This window comes from Pleurodeles waltl, chromosome 10 (genome assembly GCF_031143425.1).
Source record: "Pleurodeles waltl isolate 20211129_DDA chromosome 10, aPleWal1.hap1.20221129, whole genome shotgun sequence".
NCBI lineage: Eukaryota > Metazoa > Chordata > Amphibia > Caudata > Salamandridae > Pleurodeles > Pleurodeles waltl.
The window spans coordinates 100477426-100504333 of record NC_090449.1 but is presented as its reverse complement, the minus strand read 5'-3'; the positions used below and the strand labels follow the sequence as shown (position 1 = coordinate 100504333).

General features: G+C 43.9%; 1 protein-coding gene across 1 annotated transcript in view; it reads right to left on the bottom strand.

Moving 5' to 3' along the window:
* DNAAF5 (dynein axonemal assembly factor 5) overlaps positions 1-26908 on the bottom strand; it is a 127346-nt gene that overhangs the window by 37037 nt on the left and 63401 nt on the right. The window contains exons 7-9 of the mRNA XM_069209841.1: positions 21639-21782; positions 20794-20962; positions 18715-18862 (exon numbers count right to left, since the gene is read on the bottom strand). Coding sequence (XP_069065942.1) covers positions 18715-18862; positions 20794-20962; positions 21639-21782 — 461 coding nt within the window. The remainder of the gene's footprint in view (positions 1-18714; positions 18863-20793; positions 20963-21638; positions 21783-26908) is intronic.

Here is a 26908-nt window from a genome sequence, read left to right as displayed (position 1 = left end):
AATGTCTTCTTTAAACTGTGAAGTGCATTCCAGGAGGTTTTGTAAGCTCGGTCATAAGAGAAGGAAAGCAGAACATTTTGGCCTGAGTCGTCAGTCTTGGGAGTCAGAGTTAGAGATTGGAAGTGCACTATTTAAAAGTGTAATTGTTTTTTGTTGTTTAGATAATTAAAGAAGCACTGCAGACCAAGTTTGAAAATGCATGTGAAGTTAAACTGCCTTATGGTGCTGTGAGAAACATGTTTTCTTGTTTATCAGGACTGGATGAGTGCTGTGATAAAGCAGATTTAGAAAAATGTGCCTTTTGAAAGAAATAATGTTCCTTTTGTTCTTGACAGAAGGGTTTGGATACTTTTGTCTGCTTACAGAAAAATGCAGGAGAGATGTAGGCAGTTAGAACATGAAAATAAGAATTTACGTGAGCAAATTAGCCAGAACACATTATTGCAAGATAATGCAGAAATCTATGAAACTGCTGTTTTAGAAGAATCTGGCTTTTCCCATTCCAGTAATGAGAAGGTTAAAAAAAATGAGTCTCTTGAGCAGAGCGTAGATCTGCAGAACAGCCTACAGTTTTTGGCAGTTGAAGTGCATTCCTTAACAGATAACACTGAGAATAGAGTTAGGAATGTTATTTACAGACCGCTTTTGCAAAGTACGATGTTTAAAATTAATTCAGACAAGGCAGAAGTACTGTCGCAAAATGTGCAGTTACTGGGAATTCAGTGGAATCCAGAAAATAGACAGATGTTGTCACAAGTAAAACAAAAGATTTTAGAGTTTCTTACTATTTGCACAAAGCAAGAGACACCGAGTTTCCTGAGCTTGTTTGATTTTTGGTAACAGTATAGCCCTCATCTGAGTGGAGTCTTAACACTTTGGTACAAGGTAACTAGGAAAATACATGAGCAGCTGCGCGCTTTTGATTTGGCAAATGAAATAATTCATACTTTAGGTTTCTGCGCAGTGCAAGAAGGAAACACTGATTTACATGTAAATCAGGAACAGGGGAAGACAAGAGTGCCCATGGAACTTTGGAGTAAGCTTTTGACTTGTTATTGGGCTCTAGTGAATACTAAGCAAATGACATTAAATGATAATGTAATTCTGAAACCTGAAATATCAGGCATGCAGTGGGTGATGAGTTCACCTAAATCTCACAGTATAGGACAGGCACAGGAGGCTAGTATCATACACTGGATCTGGTACATGCAAGGCAGGGCTAAAGTCACTGCAGCCCTACATGAACAGGTGTCACAAGCCCTTTTTCAGGATGAGGAGAGGGTGCAGGGAGTATCACAGGTAAAAGAGTTACCAGTGAAATTGAGTGCACCATTTGAATTCGTGTCCCCTGAGGATAAAAAGCATGTTTGTTTGACTATTGATTCGGATTTGTACAATGTGTGTCAGACTTTAAAGCAAGAGCTGCTTGAGATGTGTCATTTTTACACTGATTCTTGGTTAACTGCCAATGGTTTCGCCGTTTGGTTTTCCACATGGCTTGTACCTAACTGGTTCAATTCCCTTGCAGATGTTAAAGAACAAAATTCAGAGTCTGAAGTGTCCACCCAGAATTCTGACTTAGCGGGGTTGGCTAAGTGGGTGCACCAGAAATGTGGACAGCTGGGAGAAAAAGCCACTTACAGGTGGGCAGAGATTAGAGAGATGCATATTCCCCTAGATTTGATCAAAACTGTGATTTTGCAATGTCCTACCTGTCAGCACGCACAACAGCAATCTGTCCCACAAACAGTCAAAGATCAGTTGGGAAGAGGAAAGTTACCAGGACAGATATGGCAAATTGATCAGGTTTTAGGGGGAGTGATTGCTGCAGATTACCAAGGAGAAATCAAAATTATGCTGATAACTAGAAAATAATCTGATTCATTCATACAGATTGGAGACAGAATTGCCCAACTTGTCAAAAGTGCAGTGAATGGAGGTTTGGTAAAGAAGGAGTCTGCCCCAGCCCTTCTGACAGTGCAAGGAAAGGGAAGCTGTGGTGCAGCAGATAAAAACCTCAGTGCTAAGGTGTGGGTTGAAGCCCCAGGTGACCCTCCAGAACATGCAGAAATTGTAACAAAGGGCCCTAAAAAGGTACTGCTGATTATAAAACAAGGAAAGGAAGAGGAAGGGCACATTTCAGATGACAAATGTTATTTGCAAGAAAAGTTATACTTTTTTCTTTTGCAGATCCTACCACGACTCGCAACTGACCATGAGTGTGCTCTGTGGTCTCCCTTTGGGTGTGTGCGAGTGGGGTCGGGGTCGGGACCGAACCCCAAACCTGAACCTGACTGATTAAAGTACAAACCCTATGGATCCATTTTGCCCAACTGGCGCCTTCAGTTCAAGTTCTACCTGGGATCAATCTGTGTTTTTTCGTGTGGAACTCTGACTTTCGCATACATTCCAGCAAACCTTTCAGGTGGACTGTGTACCTTTACATGAGTAGAACTCCTGCTACATCAAATTGCTATTTTAGAGACACTATTATCTCAATCAGAGTATATAAGTTTCAGTCTTTTCATTGTAGATGTATCTGATTTGAAAGGTTATGAGATCAATATGTTAGTCCACTTCCATTGCTTTACAGTGAATGCTTTTATCATTCAAATCTGATTTGCTTATAATGTTTTTTTTTTTTGGTGTTGATGTTTTTGTTTTAAATTTTTGTTTGAAATAAGAGGTATGTAAACAAAAATTCATTGGTCATAGGGTGGAGTGTGATGCTATTAATTGTGTTTGACCAATGACTTTGTGTTTCACCACTACGCATATTAGTTGCTCAATGTTCACCAGCAGCACATTATTCAGGTTAGCTGCCTACTGGCTTTAACAGGACATTAGACATTACGGGCCAGATGTAGCAAAAATCCAATTTGCGAGTTGCAAATTGTGAGTCCTTCCGACTCGCAATTTGCAACTCGCAAATTGGTATGCAGAACGGTGTCTCAGACACCGTCTGCGAGTCGGTATGGGGTCGCAAAGACCCACCTCATTAATATTAATGAGGTAGGTCGCAAATTGCGGCCCCATAGCGACTATGGGCACTTACAAACATGGAGGCCTGCTGTAGTCAGCAGACCTCCATGTTCGTGACTGCTTATAAATAAAGCTTTTTTTTTTTTTTTTTTAAGTGTAGCCCGTTTTCCTTAAAGGAAAACGAGCTGCACTTAAAAAAAAATCCGAAACCTTTAGTTTCGGTATTTTTTCAGGGCAGGTAGTGGTCCCTTGGACCACCACCTGCCCTGAAAAAATAATTTGTGGTCCATTCACAAAGAGGAAGGGGTCCCATGGGTACCCCTTCCAATTTGCGAGTGGGTTACCATCCACTTCAAGTGGATGGTAACTGCGACACCATTTGCGACCGCATATGCGGTCGCAAATGGTATTGCATACCACTGCGAATCGCAAATAGGAAGGGAACACCCCTTCCTATTTGCAATTCGGAAATACATTTTGCGAGTCGGTCCCAACTCGCAAAATGCATTTCTGCATAGGAAACTGAGATTTGTGACTCGCAAACGGCATTTTTTGCCGTTTGCGACTCGCAAATCGTTCCCTACATCTGGCCCTACATTTGGTATTTAGGTTAGCTGCCTATTGGCTTTAACTTGGAGTTAGACATTGCAATTGAGACGTTGCAGATGAGCTGTGTTTTTCCACATGATAGACCAAGCTGTGTTTTTCACACCAAGGTCTAGCTGATAAGAGAGCGTACATTTGGTGTTTTCCTTTCTGCTCAGCCTTGGGAAGAGGAGGGGTCTAGGAGATCTGGCCAGTCTCCAAAGGCTTGCCTTCCTTTCCCGAGTCTGAGAGGAGGGGGCACGTTTTTGGAACGATGGCCCTGGGCAACAACGAAAGGAGAAGTATCTTCAGACAGGAACTGACGTCAGTTGCCTGTCCCCGTTTGGGTAGAAAATATCTTTCTCGCAGTTGAACCGGAGTCATCAACTTGCAGGTCCCAGAAAGATGAAGCAGTGATAGGCCCTACGGTGATGCAATTTTTACTTCTATGCTTTGCTTTGAAGTTATGCTATAATATAATCACATGTATTTGCTGTGTACATTGCAACTGAGAAGTACTTTGATATATTTTGCTTTCATTGCTGCGACTACTTTTAAACGTGTGCTTCCAACCTACTAATTTCGTCTATCAGGAACCTCGTGGTGAAGTAATAATAATAATAAATGTCTTCTTTAAAATGAGAAGTGTATTCCAGAGAGGTTCTGTAAGCTCGGTCATAAGATAAGAGAAGGAAAGCAGAACAGTGCCGAGGACGAAGCTCTACATAAACCAATATTTAAAAGCCACATGCATCCTAGAAGCAACAATGTTGTCAAATCCCTCCAAGGGAAGGATAGCAATCTCCAAAGATTTCTGTCCCCTCCTGTAATAATTCTTCTATCACAGCTGCAGAATTTACACCAACGTCTATTGCATTTGTGATATTATGGGAAGAGAGAAATGCACACTCCAACTACTTAGGTTTTCATTACATCCAATTCTCATTCCTCAAAGACTGTTCTTAACCCTTGACGCAAGCTATGACTATAGACAGCTTTTAGTTGTCTGTAGACACAAACCTTATATGTACAATACAGATACTTTTGATTAGGCCACCGATGCTCACCATTGGTAGGCTTTTTCGTCAATCTCATTTGCTGGCTTCTTATTCAATGGTTTACCTGCCTCTTCTTGAGTTTGCCCCTCAACTGTAGCATAGTTCTTTACCATCATAGATTTACTTTTTCAGCAATTAACAGTGCACATGTTTAAGTGTTCTCCCCTCCTCGGCCACTTCAATTCTCTCTCCTTCCCCGAGCTCATTCTCTGCTTTCCTGTCCTGCTTGGCTTTTTTGTGGCTTTTACTTTAGGGACAGTCATACAAAGTTTATTTCTTTGAAGCCTGTGCTGTCACTGGTCCCCAGACCTTCCCATTGTATTTGAAACAAAACAAATCTTCTGGATGTCAAATTTTCTGCTAAAGCACTGTACGCAATGGGCTTTTGTGCAAGTTATAAATATATATATTGTTTTAACACTGCAAGATGGGCTTCCGCCTTTTTGGAACAGTAAATTAACAAGGGAAAAAATGTCTGGTACGGAATCATGACATGCAGGTACAAGCATGTTGGTTGCATGTGGCACATATATCACAAGGCTGTTGGACATCGTATCATCATCATGATGAATGTGTGTGCATGCATCATGACATCATTGCGCTGGTGATGCATCATTTTTTGCCAACGCTGAAGAGCATCAGCAAAAAAACATCAAGAAAGTCAAAAGGTGAGACCTACTGGCATTCCCAATGCTTATTGTCAACTTTCCTAGCATGATGTCTAACTCACACGTTCACAACCAGAGCTTTACCCCTCATGCCAAAATTACTGACAGCCACAAAGAACTAGGGACCTTTTCTGTTACTGCAGTGTGAGAAAGTAGCCTCTTTCTAGCCTTGTTACCCCCCACTTTTGGCCTGTTTGTGACTATATGTCAGGGTGTTTTCACTGTCTCACTGAGATCCTGCTAGCCAGGGCCCAGTGCTCATAGTGAAAACCCTATGTTTTCAGTATGTTTGTTATGTGTCACTGGGACCCTGCTAGCCAGGACCCCAGTGCTCATAAGTTTGTGGCCTATATGTATGTGTTCCCTGTGTGATGCCTAACTGTCTCACTGAGGCTCCGCTAACCAGAACCTCAGTGGTTATGCTCTCTCTTTGCTTTCCAAATTGTCACTAACAGGCTAGTGACCAATTTCACCAATTCACATTGGCATACTGGAACACCCTTATAATTCCCTAGTATATGGTACTGAGGTACCCAGGGTATTGGGGTTCCGGAAGATCCCTATGGGCTGCAGCATTCCTTTTGCCACCCATAGGGAGCTCTGACAATTCTTACACAGGCCTACCACTGCAGCCTGAGTGAAATAACGTCCACGTTATTTCACAGCCATTTACCACTGCACTTAAGTAACTTATAAGTCACCTATATGTCTAACCTTCACCTGGTGAAGGTTGGGGGCAAAGTTACTTTGTGAGCAAAGTTACTTTGTGAGTGCGGGGACACCATTACACCTGTACACTATACATAGGTCACTACCTATGTATAGCGTCACAATGGTAACTCCGAACATGGCCATGTAACATGTCTAAGATCATGGAATTGTCACCCCAATGCCATTCTGGCATTGGGGAGACAATTCCATGATCCCCCGAGTCTCTAGCACAGACCCGGGTACTGCCAAACTACCTTTCCCGGGGTTTCACTGCAGCTGCTGCTGCTGCCAACCCCTCAGACAGGTTTCTGCCCTCCTGGGGTCCAACCAGGCTTGGCCCAGGAAGGCAGAACAAAGGACTCCTCAGAGAGAAGGTGTTACACCCTCTCCCTTTGGAAAAAGGTGTCAGGGCTGGGGAGGAGTAGCCTCCCCCAGCCTCTGGAAATGCTTTGATGGGCACAGATGGTGCCCATCTCTGCATAAGCCAGTCTACACCGGTTCAGGGATCCCCCAGCCCTGCTCTGGCACGAAACTGGACAAAGGAAAGGGGAGTGACCCCTCCCCTGACCTGCACCTCCCAGGGGAGGTGCCCAGAGCTCCTCCAGTGTGCTCCAGACCTCTGCCATCTTGGAAACAGAGGTGCTGCTGGCACACTGGACTGCTCTGAGTGGCCAGTGCCAGCAGGTGACGTCAGAGACCCCTTCTAATAGGCTCTTACCTGTGTTGTTAGCCTATACTCCTTCCTAGGTAGCCAAACCTCCTTTTCTGGCTATTTAGGGTCTCTGCTTTGGGGAATTCTTTAGATAACGAATGTAAGAGCTCATCAGAGTTCCTCTGCATCTCTCTCTTCACCTTCTGCCAAGGAATCGACCGCTGACTGCTCAGGACACCTGCAAAACCGCAACAAAGTAGCAAAGACGACTACTGCAACCTTGTATCACTGATCCTGCCGCCTTCTCGACTGTTTTCCTGGTGGTGCATGCTGTGGGGGTATTCTGCCTCCTCTCTGCACTAGAAGCTCCGAAGAAATCTCCCGTGGGTCGACTGAATCTTCCCCCTGCAACCGCAGGCAACAAAAGACTGCATCACCGGTCCTCTGGGTCCCCTCTCAGCATGACAAGCGTGGTCCCTGGAACTCAGCAACTCTGTCCAATGACTCCCACAGTCCAGTGACTCTTCAGTCCAAGTTTGGTGGAGGTAAGTCCTTGCCTCCCCACGCTAGACTGCATTGCTGGGTACTGCGTGATTTGCAGCTGCTCCGGCTCCTGTGCACTCTTCCCGGATTTCCTTAGTGCACAGCCAAGCCTGGGTCCCCAACACTCTAACTTGCAGTTCACAACCTCCTGAGTTGCCCTCCGGCGTCGTGGGATCTTCTTTTGTGACTTCGGGTGAGCTCCGGTTCACTCCTCTTCGTAGTGCCTGTTCCGGCACTTCTGCGGGTGCTGCCTGCTTCTGTGAGGGCTCCTTGTCTTGCTGGGCGCCCCCTCTGTCTCCTCACGCAATTGGCGACATCCTGGTCCCTCCTGGGCCACTGCAGCATCCAAAAACCCTAACCGCGACCCTTGTAGCTAGCAAGGCTTGATTGCGGTCTTTCTGCGTGGGAACACATCTGCAAGCTTCTTCACGACGTGGGACATCCATCCTCCAAAGGGGAAGTTCCTAGTCCTCTTTGTTCTTGCAGAATCCACAGCTTCTACCATCCGGTGGCAGCTTCTTTGCACCCTCAGCTGGCATTTCCTGGGCATCTGCCCAATCTCGACTTTGTCGCGACTCTTGGACTTGGTCCCCTTGTTCCACAGGTACTCTTGTCCGGAAATCCACTTTGGTCGCATTGCTGGTGTTGTTCTTCCTTGCAGAATTCCCCTATCACGACTTCTGTGCTCTCTGGGGAACATAGGTGCACTTTACACCTACTTTTCTGGGTCTTGGGGTGGGCTATTATTCTAACCCTCACTGTTTTCTTACAGTCCCAGCGACTCTCTACAAGTTCACATAGGTTTGGGGTCCATTCGTGGTTCGCATTCCACTTTTGGAGTATATGGTTTTTGTTGCCCCTATACGTATGTGCTCTCATTGCAATCTATTGTGACTGTACATTGCTTGCATTGCTTTCTATTGCTATTACTGCATATTTTTGGTATTGTGTACATATATCTTGTGTATATTTGCTATCCTCATACTGAGGGTACTCACTGAGATACTTTTGGCATATTGTCCTAAAAATAAAGTACCTTTATTTTTAGTATATCTGAGTATTGTGTTTTCTTATGATATTGTGCATATGACACCAGTGGTATAGTAGGAGCTTTGCATGTCTCCTAGTTCAGCCTAAGCTGCTCTCCATAGCTACCTTCTATCAGCCTAAGCTGCTAGAAACACCTCTTCTACACTAATAAGGGATAATTGGACCTGGTGCAGAGTGTAAGTACCCCTTGGTACCCACTACATACCAGGCCAGCCTCCTACATTGGTTGTGCAGCGGTGGGATAAGTACTTGTAACTACTTACCACTTTGTCATTTTGTACTTTTCATAAGAGAAAAATATACAAAACAAGTTCAGTGTATGTACACCTAACCAAAAAGTTTTGCTTTTCTTCTCTTACTCTATTGCTAAGTGCTGAAAAGTACCTCTAAAACTTTCAAAAAGTTCTAAAAAGTTGAAAAAGTTTTTTTTCTGTTTCCTTAAAAAGTTCTGAAACTTTTTCTTTCTTTTTCGGTCCCTTAAACCTTTTTCTATCATGTCTGGTACAGGTCCTACTCTTGATCTGGTCAGTTCTGCTTATGGCCACCTTAGCTGGAAAGGTGTAAGGGGTCTCTGCATTGATAGAGGTTTAGGGGTAGGGAAGAATCCCTCTAGAGAATTGTTGATTAACATGCTCATTGAAAATGATAAGGCCTTAGCTAGCACATCTGTTGAGAAGTTAGGAGATAGTTCACACTCTGATTCTGGGGCAGCCCCAGCAAGAATGTTAGATGGTATACTTTCCAACTTGCCCCTTAGCAGACCACCTAGCATAACTGGTACTAATGTGAGTTCTCATCACAGTAGGAATGTCATTCCTGCAGGTCAAGTTGTTAGAGTGCCAACTGTTAGGGACATTTCTCCCTCTGTTCATTCACACCATTCTTCTGTGTCAAAGCATGCCCAACCCACCCACCCTGATGACAGAATGTTAGAAAGGGAGCTCAATAGATTGAGAGTGGAAGAGTCCAGGCTGAAGCTTAAACAGCAACAGCTGGCTCTAGACAGGGAAACTTTAGACTTAGAAAAAGGAAGGCAGAGGTTGGGGTTAGGACCCCATGGTGGCAGCCGCAGTATTACAGATATTAATCCTGTGAAAGAGCATGATTCTAGGAATCTGCATAAGATAGTTCCCCCTTACAGGGAGGGGGATGACATTAACAAGTCGTTTGCTGCACCTGAGAGGGCCTGTGTTGTACAGGGGGTCCCTCAAAGGCAATGGGCTGCTATCCTATGGCTATCTTTCAGTGGAAAGGGTAGGGATAGGCTCCTTAATGTGAAGGAAAGTGATGCCAATAATTTTACAGTTTTAAAGAATGCACTCTTGGATGGGTTTGGCTTAACCACTGAACAATACAGGATTAAGTTCAGAGAAACAAAAAACAAAAGTCTTCACAAGACTGGGTAGACTTTGTTGACCATTCAGTGAAGGCCTTGGAGGGGTGGTTACATGGCAGTAAAGTTTCTGACTATGAAAGCCTGTATAATCTGATCCTGAGAGAGCATATTCTGAATAACTGTGTGTCTGATTTGTTACACTAATATCTAGTGGACTCAGATCTGACCTCTCCCCAAGAATTGGGAAAGAAGGCAGACAAATGGGTCTGAACAAGAGTGAACAGAAAAGTTCATACAGGTGGTGACAAGGATGGCAGGAAGAAAGAAAGTGAGAAATCTCAGGATAAGCATGGGGATAAGGGTAAAACTAAAGATCCTTCTTCATATCCTAAACACTCTTCAGGGGGTGGGGATAAAACAAATTCTTCCTCTTCTTCACAACCTGCACACATTAAAAAGCCTTGGTGCTGTGTGTGTAAACATAGAGGCCATAGGCCAGGGGATAAGTCCTGTCCAGGTAAACCCCCTGAGCCTACCACCACTAATACATCAAGCTCTAGTGCCCCTAGCAGTAGTGGTACTAGTGGTGGGACTGCTGGCAACAGTCAAGCTAAGGGTGTAGTTGGGTTCACTTATGGGTCCATCATAGAAACTGGGGTAGTCAGTCCCAAGACAGTTTCTGTCACACCTAGAGGCATTGGCCTTGCCACACTGGCTGCTTGTCCCCTTACAATGGATAAGTACAGGCAGACAGTTTCAATAAATGGTGTTGAGGCCCAGGCCTACAGGGACACAGGTGCCAGTATCACTTTGGTGACTGAAAACCTAGTGGCTCCTGAACAACACATCATTGGACAACAGTGTAAGATTATTGATGTCCATAACTCCACTAAGTGACTTCCCTTAGCTATCGTTCAGCTTAGTTGGGGTGGAGTTACTGGCCCTAAGCAGGTGGTAGTGTCACCTAGCTTACCTGTGGACTGTCTCTTAGGTAATGACCTAGAGGCCTCAGGTTGGGCTAATATAGAGTTTTATACCCATGCAGCCACGCTGGGTATCCCTGAGGAATTGTTCCCTCTCATTTCTACTGAAATGAAAAAGCAAGGGAGAGAAGGCCTGAAAACTCAGGATCCCTCTCCAACAACAGGTAAAAAGGGTATCACAGTATCCCCTAACCACCCTGCCAGTCAGGATACCATTCCTGTGGTGGGAGAAACCTCTCCTGGGGTGGCACCTGTTCCAAGGGAATTATCAGCTGGCCTAGCTGTACTCCCTTAGGTGGAAGTACCTCTCTGTGGGATAACTAATATTGGTGAGAAAAAGAGCACCATTTTAGTTAACATGGAACATCCCTCCAACCCTCCCAGAGAAACTTTAGTGCAGAAACTCTGCACTGCCTCACAATACTTAGGACAGCATCCCTGCCCTAGTGTGGAGCTCATAGGACAGCATCCCTACCCTGCTCCAACTCAAGAGAAACAGCATCCCTGTTCTCTCTTCCAGCCATATGGACAAAGTGTTTGCCCAGCCATGGCTTTTCTGAGACAGCATCCCTGTCTGGCATTCTCATCACTAGAAATAGGTCCAGTGGGCAATTCCCACTGTTCTAAACTTAAACTTACTGATAGAAACTCTGAAAATATATCTTCACATTGTTGCTTAGCTAAAAAACTTCAAACAGGGTGGTTTACATCCCCACAGGGAAGTAACCATATAGTGGATGATAAAGGGAGTAACCAGTCTATTGCAAAGCTACTCTCTGCTTATCACCACTTAGACAATAAAGTCTCAACTGGCCAAGGTTAGCCTTATTGTCCTTCGTTTGGGGGGGGGGGGGGGGGGTTGTGTGAGAAAGTAGCCTCTTTCTAGCCTTGTTACCCCCACTTTTGGCCTGTTTGTGAATATATGTCAGGGTGTTTTCACTGTCTCATTGGGATCCTGCTAGCCAGGGCCCAGTGCTCATAGTGAAAACCCTATGTTTTCAGTATGTTTGTTATGTGTCACTGGGACCCTGCTAGCCAGGACCCCAGTGCCCATAAGCTTGTGGCATATATGTATGTGTTCCCTGTGTGATGCCTAACTGTCTCACTGAGGCTATGTTAACCAGAACCTCAGTGGTTATGCTCTCTCTTTGCTTTCCAAATTGTCACTAACAGGCTAGTGACCAATTTCACCAATTCACATTGGCATACTGGAACACCCTTATAATTCCCTAGTATATGGTACTGAGGTACCCAGGGTATTGGGGTTCCAGGAGATCCCTATGGGCTGCAGCATTCCTTTTGCCACCCATAGGGAGCTCTGACAATTCTTACACAGGCCTGCCACTGCAGCCTGAGTGAAATAACGTCCACGTTATTTCACAGCCATTTACCACTGCACTTAAGTAACTTATAAGTCACCTATATGTCTAACCTTCACCTGGTGAAGGTTGGGGGCAAAGTTACTTAGTGTGTGGGCACCCTGGCAATAGCCAAGGTGTCCCCACATTGTTCAGGACAAATTCCCCGGACTTTGTGAGTGCTGGGACACCATTACACGCGTGCACTATACATAGGTCACTACCTATGTATAGCGTCACAATGGTAACTCCGAACATGGCCATGTAACATGTCTAAGATCATGGAATTGTCACCCCAATGCCATTCTGGCATTGGGGAGACAATTCCATGATCCCCCAAGTCTCTAGCACAGACCCGGGTACTGCCAAACTACCTTTCCCGGGGTTTCACTGCAGCTGCTGCTGCTGCCAACCCCTCAGACAGGTTTCTGCCCTCTTGGGGTCCAACCAGGCTTGGCCCAGGAAGGCAGAACAAAGGACTTCCTCAGAGAGAGGGTGTTACACCCTCTCCCTTTGGAAAAAGGTGTTAGGGCTGGGGAGGAGTAGCCTCCCCCAGCCTCTGGAAATGCTTTGATGGGCACAGATGGTACCCATCTCTGCATAAGCCAGTCTACACCGGTTCGGGGATCCCCCAGCCCTGCTCTGGCGCGAAACTGGACAAAGGAAAGGGGAGTGACCACTCCCCTGACCTGCACCTCCCAGGGGAGGTGCCCAGAACTCCTCCAGTGTGCTCCAGACCTCTGCCATCTTGGAACCAGAGGTGCTGCCGGCACACTGGTCTGCTCTGAGTGGCCAGTGCCAGCAGGTGAAGTCAGAGACCCCTTCTGATAGGCTCTTACCTGTGTTGCTAGCCTATCCTCCTTCCTAGGTAGCCAAACCTCCTTTTCTGGCTATTTAGGGTCTCTGCTTAGGAGAATTATTTAGATAACGAATGTAAGAGCTCATCAGAGTTCCTCTGCATCTCTCTCTTCACCTTCTGCCAAGGAATCGACCGCTGACTGCTCAGGACGCCTGCAAAACCGCAACAAAGTAGCAAAGACGACTACTGCAACCTTGTATCGCTGATCCTGCCGCCTTCTCGACTGTTTTCCTGGTGGTGCATGCTGTGGGGGTAGTCTGCCTCCTCTCTGCACTAGAAGCTCCGAAGAAATCTCCCGTGGGTCGACGGAATCTTCCCCCTGCAACGGCAGGCAACAAAAGACTGCATCGCCGGTCCTCTGGGTCCCCTCTCAGCACGACGAGCATGGTCCCTGGAACTCAGCAACTCTGTCCAAGTGACTCCCACAATCCAGTGACTCTTCAGTCCAAGTTTGGTGGAGGTAAGTCCTTGCCTCCCCACGCTAGACTGCATTGCTGGGTACCGCGTGGTTTGCAGCTGCTCCGGCTCCTGTGCACTCTTCCCGGATTTCCTTTGTGCACAGCCAAGCCTGGGTCCCCGACACTCTAACCTGCAGTGCACAACCTCCTGAGTTGTCCTCCGGCGTTGTGGGATCTTCTTTTGTGACTTCGGGTGAGCTCCGGTTCACTCCTCTTCATAGGTCCTGTTCCGGCACTTCTGCGGGTGCTGCCTGCTTCTGTGAGGGCTCCTTGTCTTGCTGGGGGCCCCCTCCGTCTCCTCACGCAATTGGCGACATCCTGGTCCCACCTGGGCCACAGCAGCATCCAAAAACCCTAACCGCGACCCTTGCAGCTAGCAAGGCTTGTTTGCGGTCTTTCTGCGTGGGAACACCTCTGCAAGCTTCTTCACGACGTGGGACATCCATCCTCCAAAGGGGAAGTTCCTAGTCCTCTTCGTTCTTGCCGAATCCACAGCTTCTACCATCCGGTGGCAACTTCATTGCACCCTCAGCTGGCATTTCCTGGGCATCTGCCCAATCTCGACTTTGTCGCGACTCTTGGACTTGGTCCCCTTGTTCCACAGGTACTCTTGTCCGGAAATCCACTTTGGTTGCATTGCTGGTGTTGTTCTTCCTTGCAGATTTCCCCTATCACGACTTCTGTGCTCTCTGGGGAACATAGGTGCACTTTACACCTACTTTTCTGGGTCTTGGGGTGGGCTATTATTCTAACCCTCACTGTTTTCTTACAGTCCCAGCGACTCTCTACAAGTTCACATAGGTTTGGGGTCCATTCGTGGTTCGCATTCCACTTTTGGAGTATATGGTTTGTGTTGCCCCTATACCTATGTGCTCTCATTGCAATCTATTGTGACTGTACATTGCTTGCATTGCTTTCTATTGCTATTACTACATATTTTTGGTATTGTGTACATATATCTTGTGTACATTTGCTATCCTCATACTGAGGGTACTCACTGAGATACTTTTGGCATATTGTCATAAAAATAAAGTACCTTTATTTTTAGTATATCTGTGTATTGTGTTTTCTTATGATATTGTGCATATGACACCAGTGGTATAGTAGGAGCTTTGCATGTCTCCTAGTTCAGCCTAAGCTGCTCTCCATAGCTACCTTCTATCAGCCTAAGCTGCTAGAAACACCTCTTCTACACTTGGTACCCACTACATACCAGGCCAGCCTCCTACATGCAGTTCCAGGAAAAGACACGAGTTTGGCAGAGGGGCTTACTCCATCCATTATATCCCATGGAACTTGTAATACGGCGGATGGGAAATCCGTCACGTTTGTGATGGAGTAATCCCCTCCGCCAAACTCGTAATGAGGCCCTTAGTTGTTACTAGAAGACAATCATCACTTCTAGATCCCTTTTCAGTGGAGTCTGATGAGATAACTGCCTGAGCCTGGTAATGTATGCTCCAAAGAATCTGAGTCAGTCAGTCTGCACTGGAGAGTCCTACCCAGGGAATTTTGTTGATGATGTCCGAGATTTCAAAAAGCATGTCAGCAATATAGATCTCTGCAGATTACTCAGGAAATTAAGGTTCTGTGAGACGTAACACTCCTAAAGAAGCATGAGCCAAGCTACCTTCAAACAGAACTTAGTAGGAGTCTGCACACATCCCAGGGGGTTCCCAGAGGATTACAGGGGATTGGAGCATGTGACAGATTCTATGAAGGCCACATTCCTCGGAAAAAAACAGGTTATGTGCAGTACTGTCAGAAATCAAATAATGTATTAATTCATGTATTTTACATTTTTACATAGTGAAGCATAACCACCATGGTTCAGCGCTTATAGATAACTAACAAGTGAGGCATGCCCTCTCCATGGGTACATTTAGTTAAGCACTGTAATTATGTGGGCAAACTGTAAGATGTTAGTAGGAATCCCTTACTACACATCAATGCATTACTAAACATGTCATGAATAGCATGTTGAATATAATATGGTTATTACTGGGTGCTCTTATCACTAGGATGTATACCTTTGGTTCTAAGCTTGCACTAAACCAATGTTTTAATTGAAGAGATGTTATCCCTACGCATAGTAATACATAGTTGATGGATTCGAGACTGTGCTAATTATCGCTCATGATTTCTACAATTATAATCCTGTTTCTCCTTCAGCTAGGGAAGGTGACAATTACTTTTTCACATTATATTGGAAACTACATTTTAAGTTTGATTGATCAACAAGGTCAGTATCTCGAAGACTTGATTTATACGAGTTGCCAAAGAAGAAATGTTTCATTAAGGTCCATTGCCACAAGACCACACTATCGAATGAATATTTAATGATAAAAAGCTTGGTTTTGTATACTGACTTTGTAAGTTAACCCTCCTGAGGTTTTCGGTGTGCCATATCAAGTGCTGTATTTGCATATCTGCTCTTCGAGCAAGAGTTAGATCCATGCATTTCAACACAAAATTAAATGGCCTAAATTTACACTCCGCTAAATGATTTAATTCAATTATCCAGATTGCACCACATCTGAAGCACAGAAATGGGAAGTCCCAGTGTCCGCATAGTAGTGTCTATGGACAATGTGGATCAAGTAGGTACACATAGACAAGCACGCGCACACCTCCACCCCCTCAGCATTTGAAATTTACAAGATGCTATTTTATCCTTAATTATAATTACTCTCTATTCTAGAACGAGCAGTACTCTATTATTTGTGCATACTTACACCTAGTGGAAACAAAGCTGCTGCGTTAGTATTCAATACTAGTTATTTCCTGACTATTACATACTTAGTACTTTTTCATCAAGGTTTCTTGTGTCAAGAGTGCCTTTACTTGGCATGTCAGATATCTATATATACGTACAGAAAGATGTTTAAGGCTATGTGCAGTGGGGGGTTTATTGAAAGGCCAGCCTGTGGACAGGGCAGCCTGTGGACAGGCCATGCCCCTAACACCCAGGGGCGCCCATCCGCTAGCTGTGCACGGCCAAAAGCTGTATGTGGCCTGGGGTTGGGTGCAGGGCAGGGCCCGGTCTGTGGCCGGACCCGGCACCCAACCCCTGTGAGCACCCACCCCCCAGCTGTGCACAGCCAAGCTTCATGCAACCCCCTGGTTTTTTTGCTAGTGCCCTGGATCCACCACAATTCTCCACGCCGCGGAGATGGGGGGGGGGGGGCTGGAGCCTCATCGTGGATCCGCAGATCTACGAAACAGCAAAAAAAAAAAGCACACAAAAAACCCTTTTTGACCCGGATGGATCCCCACACAAGACCCAACCTGTGCCCTTATGCCTTACTTAAAGCCTTGAGGACCAGGCCTCAGAGCCCTACAACAGAAGTAACTGTTTTTCTTTCAGGTTGCAACCAGCCAATCACAATACACGATTACCCTTGTGGATCTGCAGATCCCCCGGGGTTAGCCCCAGTAGCCAATCACAGCGCAGCAGGATCAGAGGGACCTCCATGGTGGATAAGCTGCATGAAATATTCAAATCACGTTTTGGGACCCACAGATTTTTCACAAGTAAAACTATCTGCATTCACATCACAATATCAGTGGGTTTAGAGCAAGTACTTCCCCTTCTGAAGATCACTTATATTTCTATTTTTTATGCATGTGGCACCAACTTGATGTCTGAGCCAACAGAGCCTTAGTTGGAGACACCCAATTGAGTGAAGTCTAAAGGACTGCAATTGGCGGCCGCTGCCACTGAGGATAATGTAGTGGGGAGCTCCTTCTTCACACTATATCTTTTCTGCACATCTTCCTTTCTCCTTCAGTCGAAGGGCTGGCAAACCTTACATCATTTTCATTCATGGCAGGAGGGCACCAGTGGGGTAACGAAACTCGAGGGAGGGGGGGGGCTTGCACAGAACATGGAAGACCCCCCCCACACCCCCCACCCCGAAGTCTCGCACAGGAGCTCTTAGGCCAGGGTACTACTGTGCTGAGGGTGTGCCCATCAGCACCGCGGGGACTGCGGGGGTCTTTGTTACGCCACTGGAGAGCATGCAGTGTACACTGTTATCACACGTCAGTTCATTAAAAAAAGCTTAAGAGCACCATAAAATTGATAGTGTAAAATAACGCCTGATCCAATTTGTCACCAAAGTTTAACAAAATGCTGAAACAACAAATTAGGACGGAATATACAGAAATAAGATACCCATGTTAAAAAAAAGAGAATGCAAGGTTGGAGTTTAGACATTAGACATCTATGACTTAAAATGGTGAACAGCTATTTGAAAATTTACCAAAAGTTCTTAGCCTGGCCACTGGGTGGCACAAGAACGTAAGCATTTGAAACTATGCAAAACTTGCAGCAGAACTAGACTACTACGACAGGAGCAATTCGGGTGTATTAGTATAACAGTAGTGAACTTCCAAATATTTTAGGAAGCATGAGTGGTAAACGCAAATCAGTTTCAATGTGTTCGGCGTTGAGAAGCACAGAGGTGGCCTACCAAAGCCCCTTCATTTGAAAATAATACGTATTGTGTAGAGATCAAGAAGTTATTCGTACCCTAGGTTTTGTAGGTAAAAAACAGATGTTCTACTACTAACCTTATAAGAATGCAAGTTGTATGTTTTGGTTCCTATTATTAGTAAACCTTATCAATGTATAATCTTGCCTACAACCTGAATTGTAACACATTACTAAACGGCTGCCGAGATTCACCTTTGTCCAGGATCATTCCTGCTGAGGCCACCCCTGCTGAGAATCATCCAAAGCATCCCTGTAGGAAACCAACCCGGCTGACCACCCCTGCTGAGGACCACCCCTGATGATTATCATCCGAACTATCCAGGCTGGAAACCATCCCTGCTGAGGGCCATTCCATCCCTGTTAAGGACCATCCCTGCAGAGGACCAACCCTGCTGAGAATCATCCAAACCATCCCTGTTGGAAACCGACCCTGCTGACCACCCCTGCTGAGGACCACCCCTGATGATTATCATCCGAACGATCCAGGCTGGAAACCATCCCTGCTGCGGACCATACCGTTCCCTGTTAAGGACCAACCCTGCTGAGAATCATCCGAACTATCCCTGCTGTGAATGAACCCTGTTACCATCCCTGCCGAGGACCTCCCCTGCTGACTATCATCCGAACCAACCCTTCTGTAAACCATCTCTGCAGAGAATCATTTAAACAATCCCTGTAAAGGACCACCTCTGCCAAGGGCCATCCCTGCTGAGGACCAGCCCTGCTGAGAATCATTCGAACCATTCCTGTTTGAAACCATTCCTGCTGGAAACCATCTCTACTGAGAATCATCTGAACCATCCCTAATGTGGACCACCCTGGTGAGTAATATTAGAACCATTCCTGTTAAGGACCACCCCTGCAAACGACCAGACCTGCTGAAGACCACCCCTCCTGAGGACCATCCCTGCTCTTCATTTATGAATGACGGTTTATGGCCTCACTACAAGTGGACACCGACAGTTCTACCTACCCTCGTGAGTTGACAGTCTCGTTTGCATTCAACAGCAGTTTGGATAAGACAGCGAAAATCTTTAAGCGCATCTGTGGCTCTCTGGTTGGGTGAAGGCAAGCCTTAAGGATCGGCATAAGGTGATGAAGGGCTTCTCCTATCACAGGACCTGGAAAATACAGATGCATAAAGTACATATTCAACATATTCCATCAGAGTTAATTCCTGGTCTAAGCAGAATTATTCACCACACATATCATAAGCTCAAGCATTAGCTAAGACCGTAAGAACTGCTAAAGTAAAAACACATCATTTTCCAGCTTCAGACTATTACTCTGCTAGCCAGACATTTTCCTTGCCTATCATCTAGCTCTTCCGGAAACGTAGACATGACATTAAAACACTATACAACCAGTCAAGAAAAATCATGTGGCAAGGAAAACACGACAGCCGATAGTGACCATGCTTAGAGTAGTTAAGGATAATAAAACTAAGATTCCTATCTGAATTATATGACAGAACGAAATATTGCAGAAAGCTAGAACGTAATAAGGCCCAGACACTTTCAAAGTCACTACAGACATAATTCTGAGTTCTCCACTAACCCCCCTGGGAGATACCAGAGCCTCAGTTCCCAAATCCGGGTGGTATATCCCCTTGACTTAACAAGGATCACAAGATAAACACCATGGAATGGGGAATAACCAGCCGGATCTGTAATTATGGGGTCCTTGTAAACGTTTTCCTCGATTCTGGGGAGTTTAATGCAAATATTTACCACCTGCTGAGCAGGTGGTGAATATCTCTGGGTGGGCCAGTGCGGATTAGGGTGCACTGGGAGGGAGGCAGTGTGTTTTGAGTGGGGAGGCTGTATAGGGGGAGGGTGTGAGTTTATGCCTCTGCTTGCACCCCTCTCATTTACGTTTTTCTGGGTGCAAATCTACAGCTGCTTTACAAAACAAAGAAAAAGAAAAAATGGTCAGTATTTCTTGGCCTGGTAATTTAAGTTCCAGAAACATCAACTACTATTTAATTGCTTGAGCTGGATAAAACTGAGGAAAAACACAATCTAGGCGCTAGGGGCAATGTGTTGTCCCTCTATGTCCACACATGCTGTAGCTACACACTGCGCATGGAGAGTCTAACTCTTAAGGGATACAATGTCAATAAAGAGGAAGCTTTGGGTCCGAGTACAGTCACAATCCATCAAGCTATAAATGAAGTGAAGAGGGACAAATATATAATACATCCATGCCATGGAGTGTTTAAATGTTAGCCACTAACACAGAAGTATGCTCAAGTAGTGTGTCAGAAGGTGACATTTTACTACTCTACGCCTGCTCAATTAAAATATATCATTATCTGATTAGTTTGTCAATTGCAGGACCCTAACTCTATCTCTCCCAGAATTCATCTGATTTTCAAATAAAAAGGCTGGAAATCTAAAAATGCAGTTTTCACAACTGAACATCAATTTGTTGGTTTCGATCACGCTAAGAATCTACATCTCCTAAACCCTTCATGGAATTTTAAAACACACATGGTGTTTTTGACCAAGATTTGAGTAACCCCACATTGTAAATTACATCCTGGATTTTAATACTTTAGATTTCTCAATGACCACTGTCTGTACATTTAAAGAGAAGAGGAACTGAGAAGTGAATCCTGAGGACAGTTGCAACTGGATTTAAGACACTGTGATTGAGGGTGCTTATTGCCTCCATGTGTTGGATACTTAATTAAAATCATGCGCTAAACTTCACACTTAGTGACTGAGCAGAGCTTGTTTTGTTGGCCCTGTGTTTGGAGGTATACAAGGAGTTACTGCTGTGCATGTTCTCTGGAGATCAGAAAACAGCACACGTGAGAGGGCTTGATTCTGGTGTATGCCATTTAAGATAGCTTTGGACATCAATCATTTTCAATGCTCGGTCTCATTCTTGACACGTCCCTATCAGGCACCCAAAATAAAATAACTTAAAGCGCTACCTTTCTAATGCTTCCAAAATGTGGCATCAGTAAAAAGTCACTGAGAACATTTTAGGATCTTGGCTACTACAGACAAAACTGAGGATATATGTTTAATCTAAACAAACCTACCTGATTGAGTGACAATTATTTCAAACTGTAGTCGTTCCACTGAAAAATTGGTCCAATGCTCATGTGTTGATGCTACCCATTCCATGAGCTGATCCATGTGCTGCCTGTAAAGATCCTGTTTGTTGGCCAAGCCCTGAACTTCAGCTAATGAGTGCATTGTTGCTTCAACCTGTTCAAGAAAACATCTGTAAATTTACAAGAAGACCGCACACAATAAACTGTGGTTTAAAAGAATCACAAATGGTGGGTGTAGAATAACTTTCTAAATGAGACAGTTATTGACAAATGAAAAAATACCAAGATACTGAAAGCCACCCCAAACTTCTGAGCGCTATGGCTAAAGAAGGGTAGGCTTCCAAACAACTCAAATAATTAGAAGATAACTGCACACAGACTGGAACAAGCAAACTAAATTTACAGAAAACAGTGTGGGTAAAAATGCCCAATTGCGGGTGCAAGGGAATTATAAAACAAAGCTGAATCAGAACAACGCTAATAACACACATCAGTACAAACTGCTTCCCATTCACTTTAGAACAACTAGAATAACATCAAACAACTGAGAAACAAGTGAACACAACAAGCCTGACAGGTGAGAAGACAGTAGGCGCGGGGTACACTGCAGAGGATTACGGAAGCATTCTCATAGAAGTATCCTCTTTAACACCCTAGGTCCTGACTATAAAACGTGGAAGTAAGTGTCCAGTTTTATTTGTTGTACCACACTAGTCTCATTTTCTGAAACAAACAAACTAAATACAGAGGAACATTAGCTTGTTCATGCGAAATCCCCAATATGATTGGCATATGAATGTCACAATACATATCTTCAGCTGAAGTGTTACCTTATTGTACAAATCTTCACCGGTTGGCACGGCCAATATTGTCACAAGCACCTTCATCAGCTGCAAGCTTATTTCGCTGCAATGTTCCCCAGACGCTTTGATCAGTGACTCCATACAGCAATGCAACTGCCCCAGGAACACAAACTGCCAAAACAAAAGGCATCAAAGTGTATTCCAATCCAGTGATGCCAGCACAGGCCGGGGAAAACATTAAGCACACAAAAGCGATCAGGTAGAATATTCTGGGTGGTTTTTACTGAAAATCTGCCAGCTTAAGGAAACATCATTTTTCTCAGTTGCCCAAATTTATAAGATGTTTATCACTCCCATTAAAACCAACCAAATATGTTTTGCAGATTCGAACAACCTCAGATTCCTTTAAATCATTCAATCGTTTGCTATGTAATCCTCTATGAAATCGGATACTTTTTTCTCTTTATGCTGTCTTACTCGTACTCACAGTTACTAATTAGATCAACCTATTAGGATGATACATCACAATAATGGATTGTCGGTTTACTTAAGTTTTGAAACAAGTTACTTGAGATACTTCTTTACAACGGTCATACAATATTAGAGTACCGCATTTGTAATCTTAATGTTTGGCCAGTAAATAGTTTCACAACTACAACAAAAATGTTTTTTGTCTTCCCAGGATGGTTCAACAAAACTTTGAATTATATTGTATTTAACACCTGAAAAGAGCAGTAGGCCAGGAACTTTGCAATTTATCTTTAATCACCAAATATTAACATCCTTTAACGGGCAAGTCTGTTCATAACTGCTTTAGAGCCATAGACCTGCACAAATACGTCTCTTGTTTTTCAGTAGAAGTAGGAAAAGCACTCTTCTAGCACGTACACTATAAATGTTAGGCTCTGCTCCATTTAGCACTCGGCTAGACAGCAGTACTCAGATAACGGTTTTTGCCATGTGGAGTTCCGTCAAACTTCAAGAACTGCACTGGCATGGGTATACACTTGTGCTGGGCAGGAGGCAGTGGTGTCCGTGACAGGAACAAAGCCTTGTTTCAACTCGTCAAGAGATTCACCAACCTTGAAACTGTTGCCTTCTACTGGGTTCCATCAGCTCTTACTTCCTCTAGTAATTTTCTTATTTTTGGAAACAAAATACTATGTTGTCTCGGAGGTGCTCAAATCAGCTGCATTTTCCCAAGTAGTAGAATGGCAAATTAAACATATCCTTCAAAATAACATCTAAAAGTGTTTTGACAAATTCCAGTTCATGCAGCCTTAATGATGCACTGAACAGAGACTAGTGTAGAATTTTGCAGAAGGACAACTCCCGGTAAGCATTTACTTGGGGCTATGATCTGAAGCTTGAGCGAAAAGATAATACATTTTCTTTTCTTTCATATCACTCCCAAGCAACAGGTATGAGACCGTTGCCACGTTTTCACATTGCTTATGTGTGACAATTCAATTGTTTCAGTTTTCTTGTGAATGACGCTCTTGTGCTAAATGAGTGACACTTCGAGTGAAACTTTCTTGTGAGTGAAACCAAGCAATGGGGTTTGCAACAGGATGTCATGCCACCAGTGACCACTCACACTATTTACTTACTGCCCCAGCCAATGCCCCTGAGACGATCATGACCCTAAAGTCATAAGATAACAAAAGACTCCATAACAGCTATATAACGCATCTTAGCGCTACAGATGTTGAACGTAATGTAGTTGTGCTCGAGTTTTATGTGGCTGTCATGAATCACTCACCACTTTTATATGCATATATCAGTTGTGCTATTAACCATTACCTCCATAAACATTATGAAAATGCCTTATTTATGCTACATGTAAACATGCTATTTTATATAGCACCAAAGTCATTTGTAAAGGGCAGGCTCCTTACCGTCTGGAGCTCCAGGTGGTAAGGGAAGCAGCCATTTTAAGAAGGGGCAGGTGGAAAGTGGGATCTGCATTATCTTGGGTACACAACACAGGGATATCAAATGAAGATGTTCCCGATTTGAAGCAAAGGTCTCAGCAATGGGCTTTGTACTACTCTGGCTCTCTGTGAGGCTGTAGAACTTGTCTGAGTTGCAGGCCATATCAGTGAGGAGGGTCTTGAGTCAAACAGCAGAGTAAGCAGGGAACCCACTTCTGGGTATACCCCTTTTCAGATAGTGGCAAAGAAATTGATATGGAGTTGTATGAGGACCTTAGTGTCTTTAACTTTGAGTGATACTCACTACGGAACACTAGATGTTGAAACAAATCTTGTAGACATAATTATTTTATTTGGCGACAGACTCATATCCTGATTCAGTAATGGTCTCTTGTCTGAATGTAAACCTGGCTTGACTAATTCACCGCCTAGAAAATCACAAGGGAAACTGAGAATCAAAACAAAGAATGAGCAAGTATCTTCTTTCTTGAAAAGAACAAAAACAACAGTATTGGTGTTACTGTAAAACAGTCCTGACCAAATTAATCTTAAGAAGAGAAAAAAGAACTTTGGTTCAGCAGACATTACTATGGCCACTGAAAAGTCAATTTAGTTGTGCAAAATAAACCTTCCTTCTTGCTCTTTTCACCTGGTACTTTCCCTCTCTCTGGTGTTACAGGGGGCCATTACCCCGTTTTATCCCAAGCACCCAAGGACGCGTATTTCTGTTAAAATGCATGATTTCAAACCCCAGCCACTTGATTGGTTCTCGACCTATATCATAAAATTCTGTTTTATGATTGTTAGAGGCTAAACAGACTCCTGTTCCACCATACTCCATTGCACACTGGTGTGGCGTTTGATAAAACACCTGCTTGTCCAAGGAGCGGAATGCCTGAAAAATCCACTTACTTTGTACAAAAATGAAGTTGTCCCATTTGATACCATAAAGTGAGGTAACACATTATGTCAGGGTTCTCATATCCATGTTCTGATCATACAGAACGCTTAATAGAACAGTACTTAGTTTATGTCAAATGCTGCAGTAATCAGAAGCTTTTTACTAGTGGCCTTTGTTAAGGGCAGCTTTATGAACTAAGGAAGGCTTTGAATGTGTAGTTGCCTTTACGTTGCTGAAGTTCTGATTATATTAGGGTTCAGGATATGCTATTTTTCTGACTGTACAATTGCTCAATTAATTACTTTAGGTTCTCAGGACGATTCTTATGAAACCATTTGACAAATCTACTTGAAGCATGCTCTCACCTCCAAAAAACGTTACTGTAAATAAAGTAAACCCAGATTATGGTTGTGGCCCAGTGTGCAGGTTACCATCTGATAATCAATGGGACCAGTCTGGACTTCTCCACTTGAGCATGTTGTGTGAGTCTTGGGCAGATCACCTCATCTCAGTGTCCCAGTCCCTTCCTTTGCCATAATTGTGAGCATATACGTAGTAATATATTATTGACTGGTTTACATTTTAAAACTAGATGAACTCTGCAAGGAGTCCTATTTTATGTGAATTAATAAAGCACATATCTAACCGGAGGCTTTCCTGCACTAGGGGAGTCAAGTGTACATTCTTAATCATATGGAGCTATAACCTGGATAAATAATGAGGGTAAAGCCAGGTTTTTAGCGTTTTTCTAACTTTAATTCATTGGGTTCAGTTCTTAGTTCCACTGGCATAGAATTCCATAGTTTGGAGGACAGATAGGAGAATGATCTGCCACCCCATCTAGTCAGAAAGTCATGAATCTTGAAGTTATTTATACTCATAAGCATACTGCTCACAGCGCTGGAACCGGTGGGGGACTAGGTGGTTCTGACAAGAACACGTAAAATATTTTCCAGGGTGGGAGGAAAAAACACCTTTTAGAAAAATAAGGCTGGCGTGTAGGGAAGGGGGTTCCTCTGTGAGGAAAAATCTTTTCCCCCAGGAGAAAAAAAAGAAACAAAGTGTTCTAACAAGTGAATTTGCACTTATTCTGAGGGATTTTACATGAGCAAATGTGTGTGTGTTTGGTTTCCAGGAGTACTTCTCTAAACTCTTGTGAACAACTGAAAGTCACAAGTCTGCGTCAATACAAGGCCTTTCGGCCTGCAGGTGCACTAAGGTGATTTTTCTTTAAGAATGACTGTCTGATTTATTTAGTTTTCATGTTTCTCATAACTTTGCCCACTGGTCTTCATGTATTTATTTAAAATTCTTCATCAAATGTGTTATTAATTGATGCCTTAGAGAAAAGATATTGAGAGTTTTTCAGTACTTTAGTAAAATTGCCTGTGACTTTTGTCCATTTTTTCATATTGCAAATTATATTTGGGTGCGTTTTATATTGAAAACTATCCCCAAATCTTTTGTTCCATTCTTCTTCTTCATGTATTTGCATTTGATCAAGCAGCATTCTAGTTACATTACAAAAAGCCACATATATTTACATTTTGAAAACGTGCACATATTTTAGGATTGAAAACACGGTCAGTAACGGAAGATGAGCTTACCCGTCACTGTATTTCCTTAGAGTGGCTAATCCAATAGTAAACACTAAGCAAAATGAACCATTTATAAACATTTTAGCATCTTATATGTGAATGCATACCATGTCTAAGCAGCAGTCATCTTTTGCACAACTTTACTGCACATTGCAAATTTGCAGTCAAAGGATTTTGTGCTGCAGGGGTTTGGCCTACTCGTCCAGTAGACAAAGCAAGTACATTAACTTGTTGTCCTTGACTCCAAACAACATGTCATGGACCTCGGACAATAGAAATGCCACACGCCTGCAATATAGTTCTGCTTCTCAAGAGTTATGATACAATCAATTCATCACTAACGCATGTATCTGGGATTGCTTTTGTTCCTAAATGGAGGAGGCTTGGCTCGAACTGCAATGGTCATATTAAGGAAGAACCAATTCTGATTAGTATATGGCAGGTCTTCATCAGGAGTGTAGAAATAGGGAAAAGGTATGGACAGGAAGGCAGCTTTCTTAATTACATCATGTTTCTCAAATCTGAGAATCCCATCCATTATCTTTTGTTGTTTCATTGCTAAGCCTTAAGTGTAATGGGTACGGCCAGAAGGGGGTCCTACGCTCACTGTGCTACGATCCAAGCTGGAGCAGTCTGATGAATTCCAACACAGCTGCTAAAGGTCCTGCTCAGAGATGACATGACCTGGTAGTTCACGCTGAACTGTTCCTTTTACAGCAGGACCAAAGGCAGATTTGTAGATGGCTGCTCCCCCAACAGGATGGTACTGCAAGCAAAACAGGGTGAACTGGAATCTGGTCAGAGTGACTGCCAGTGACAGACTTTCGCAAGCTTTTCACCCAAGACCTTTAGTTGTTCTAATTC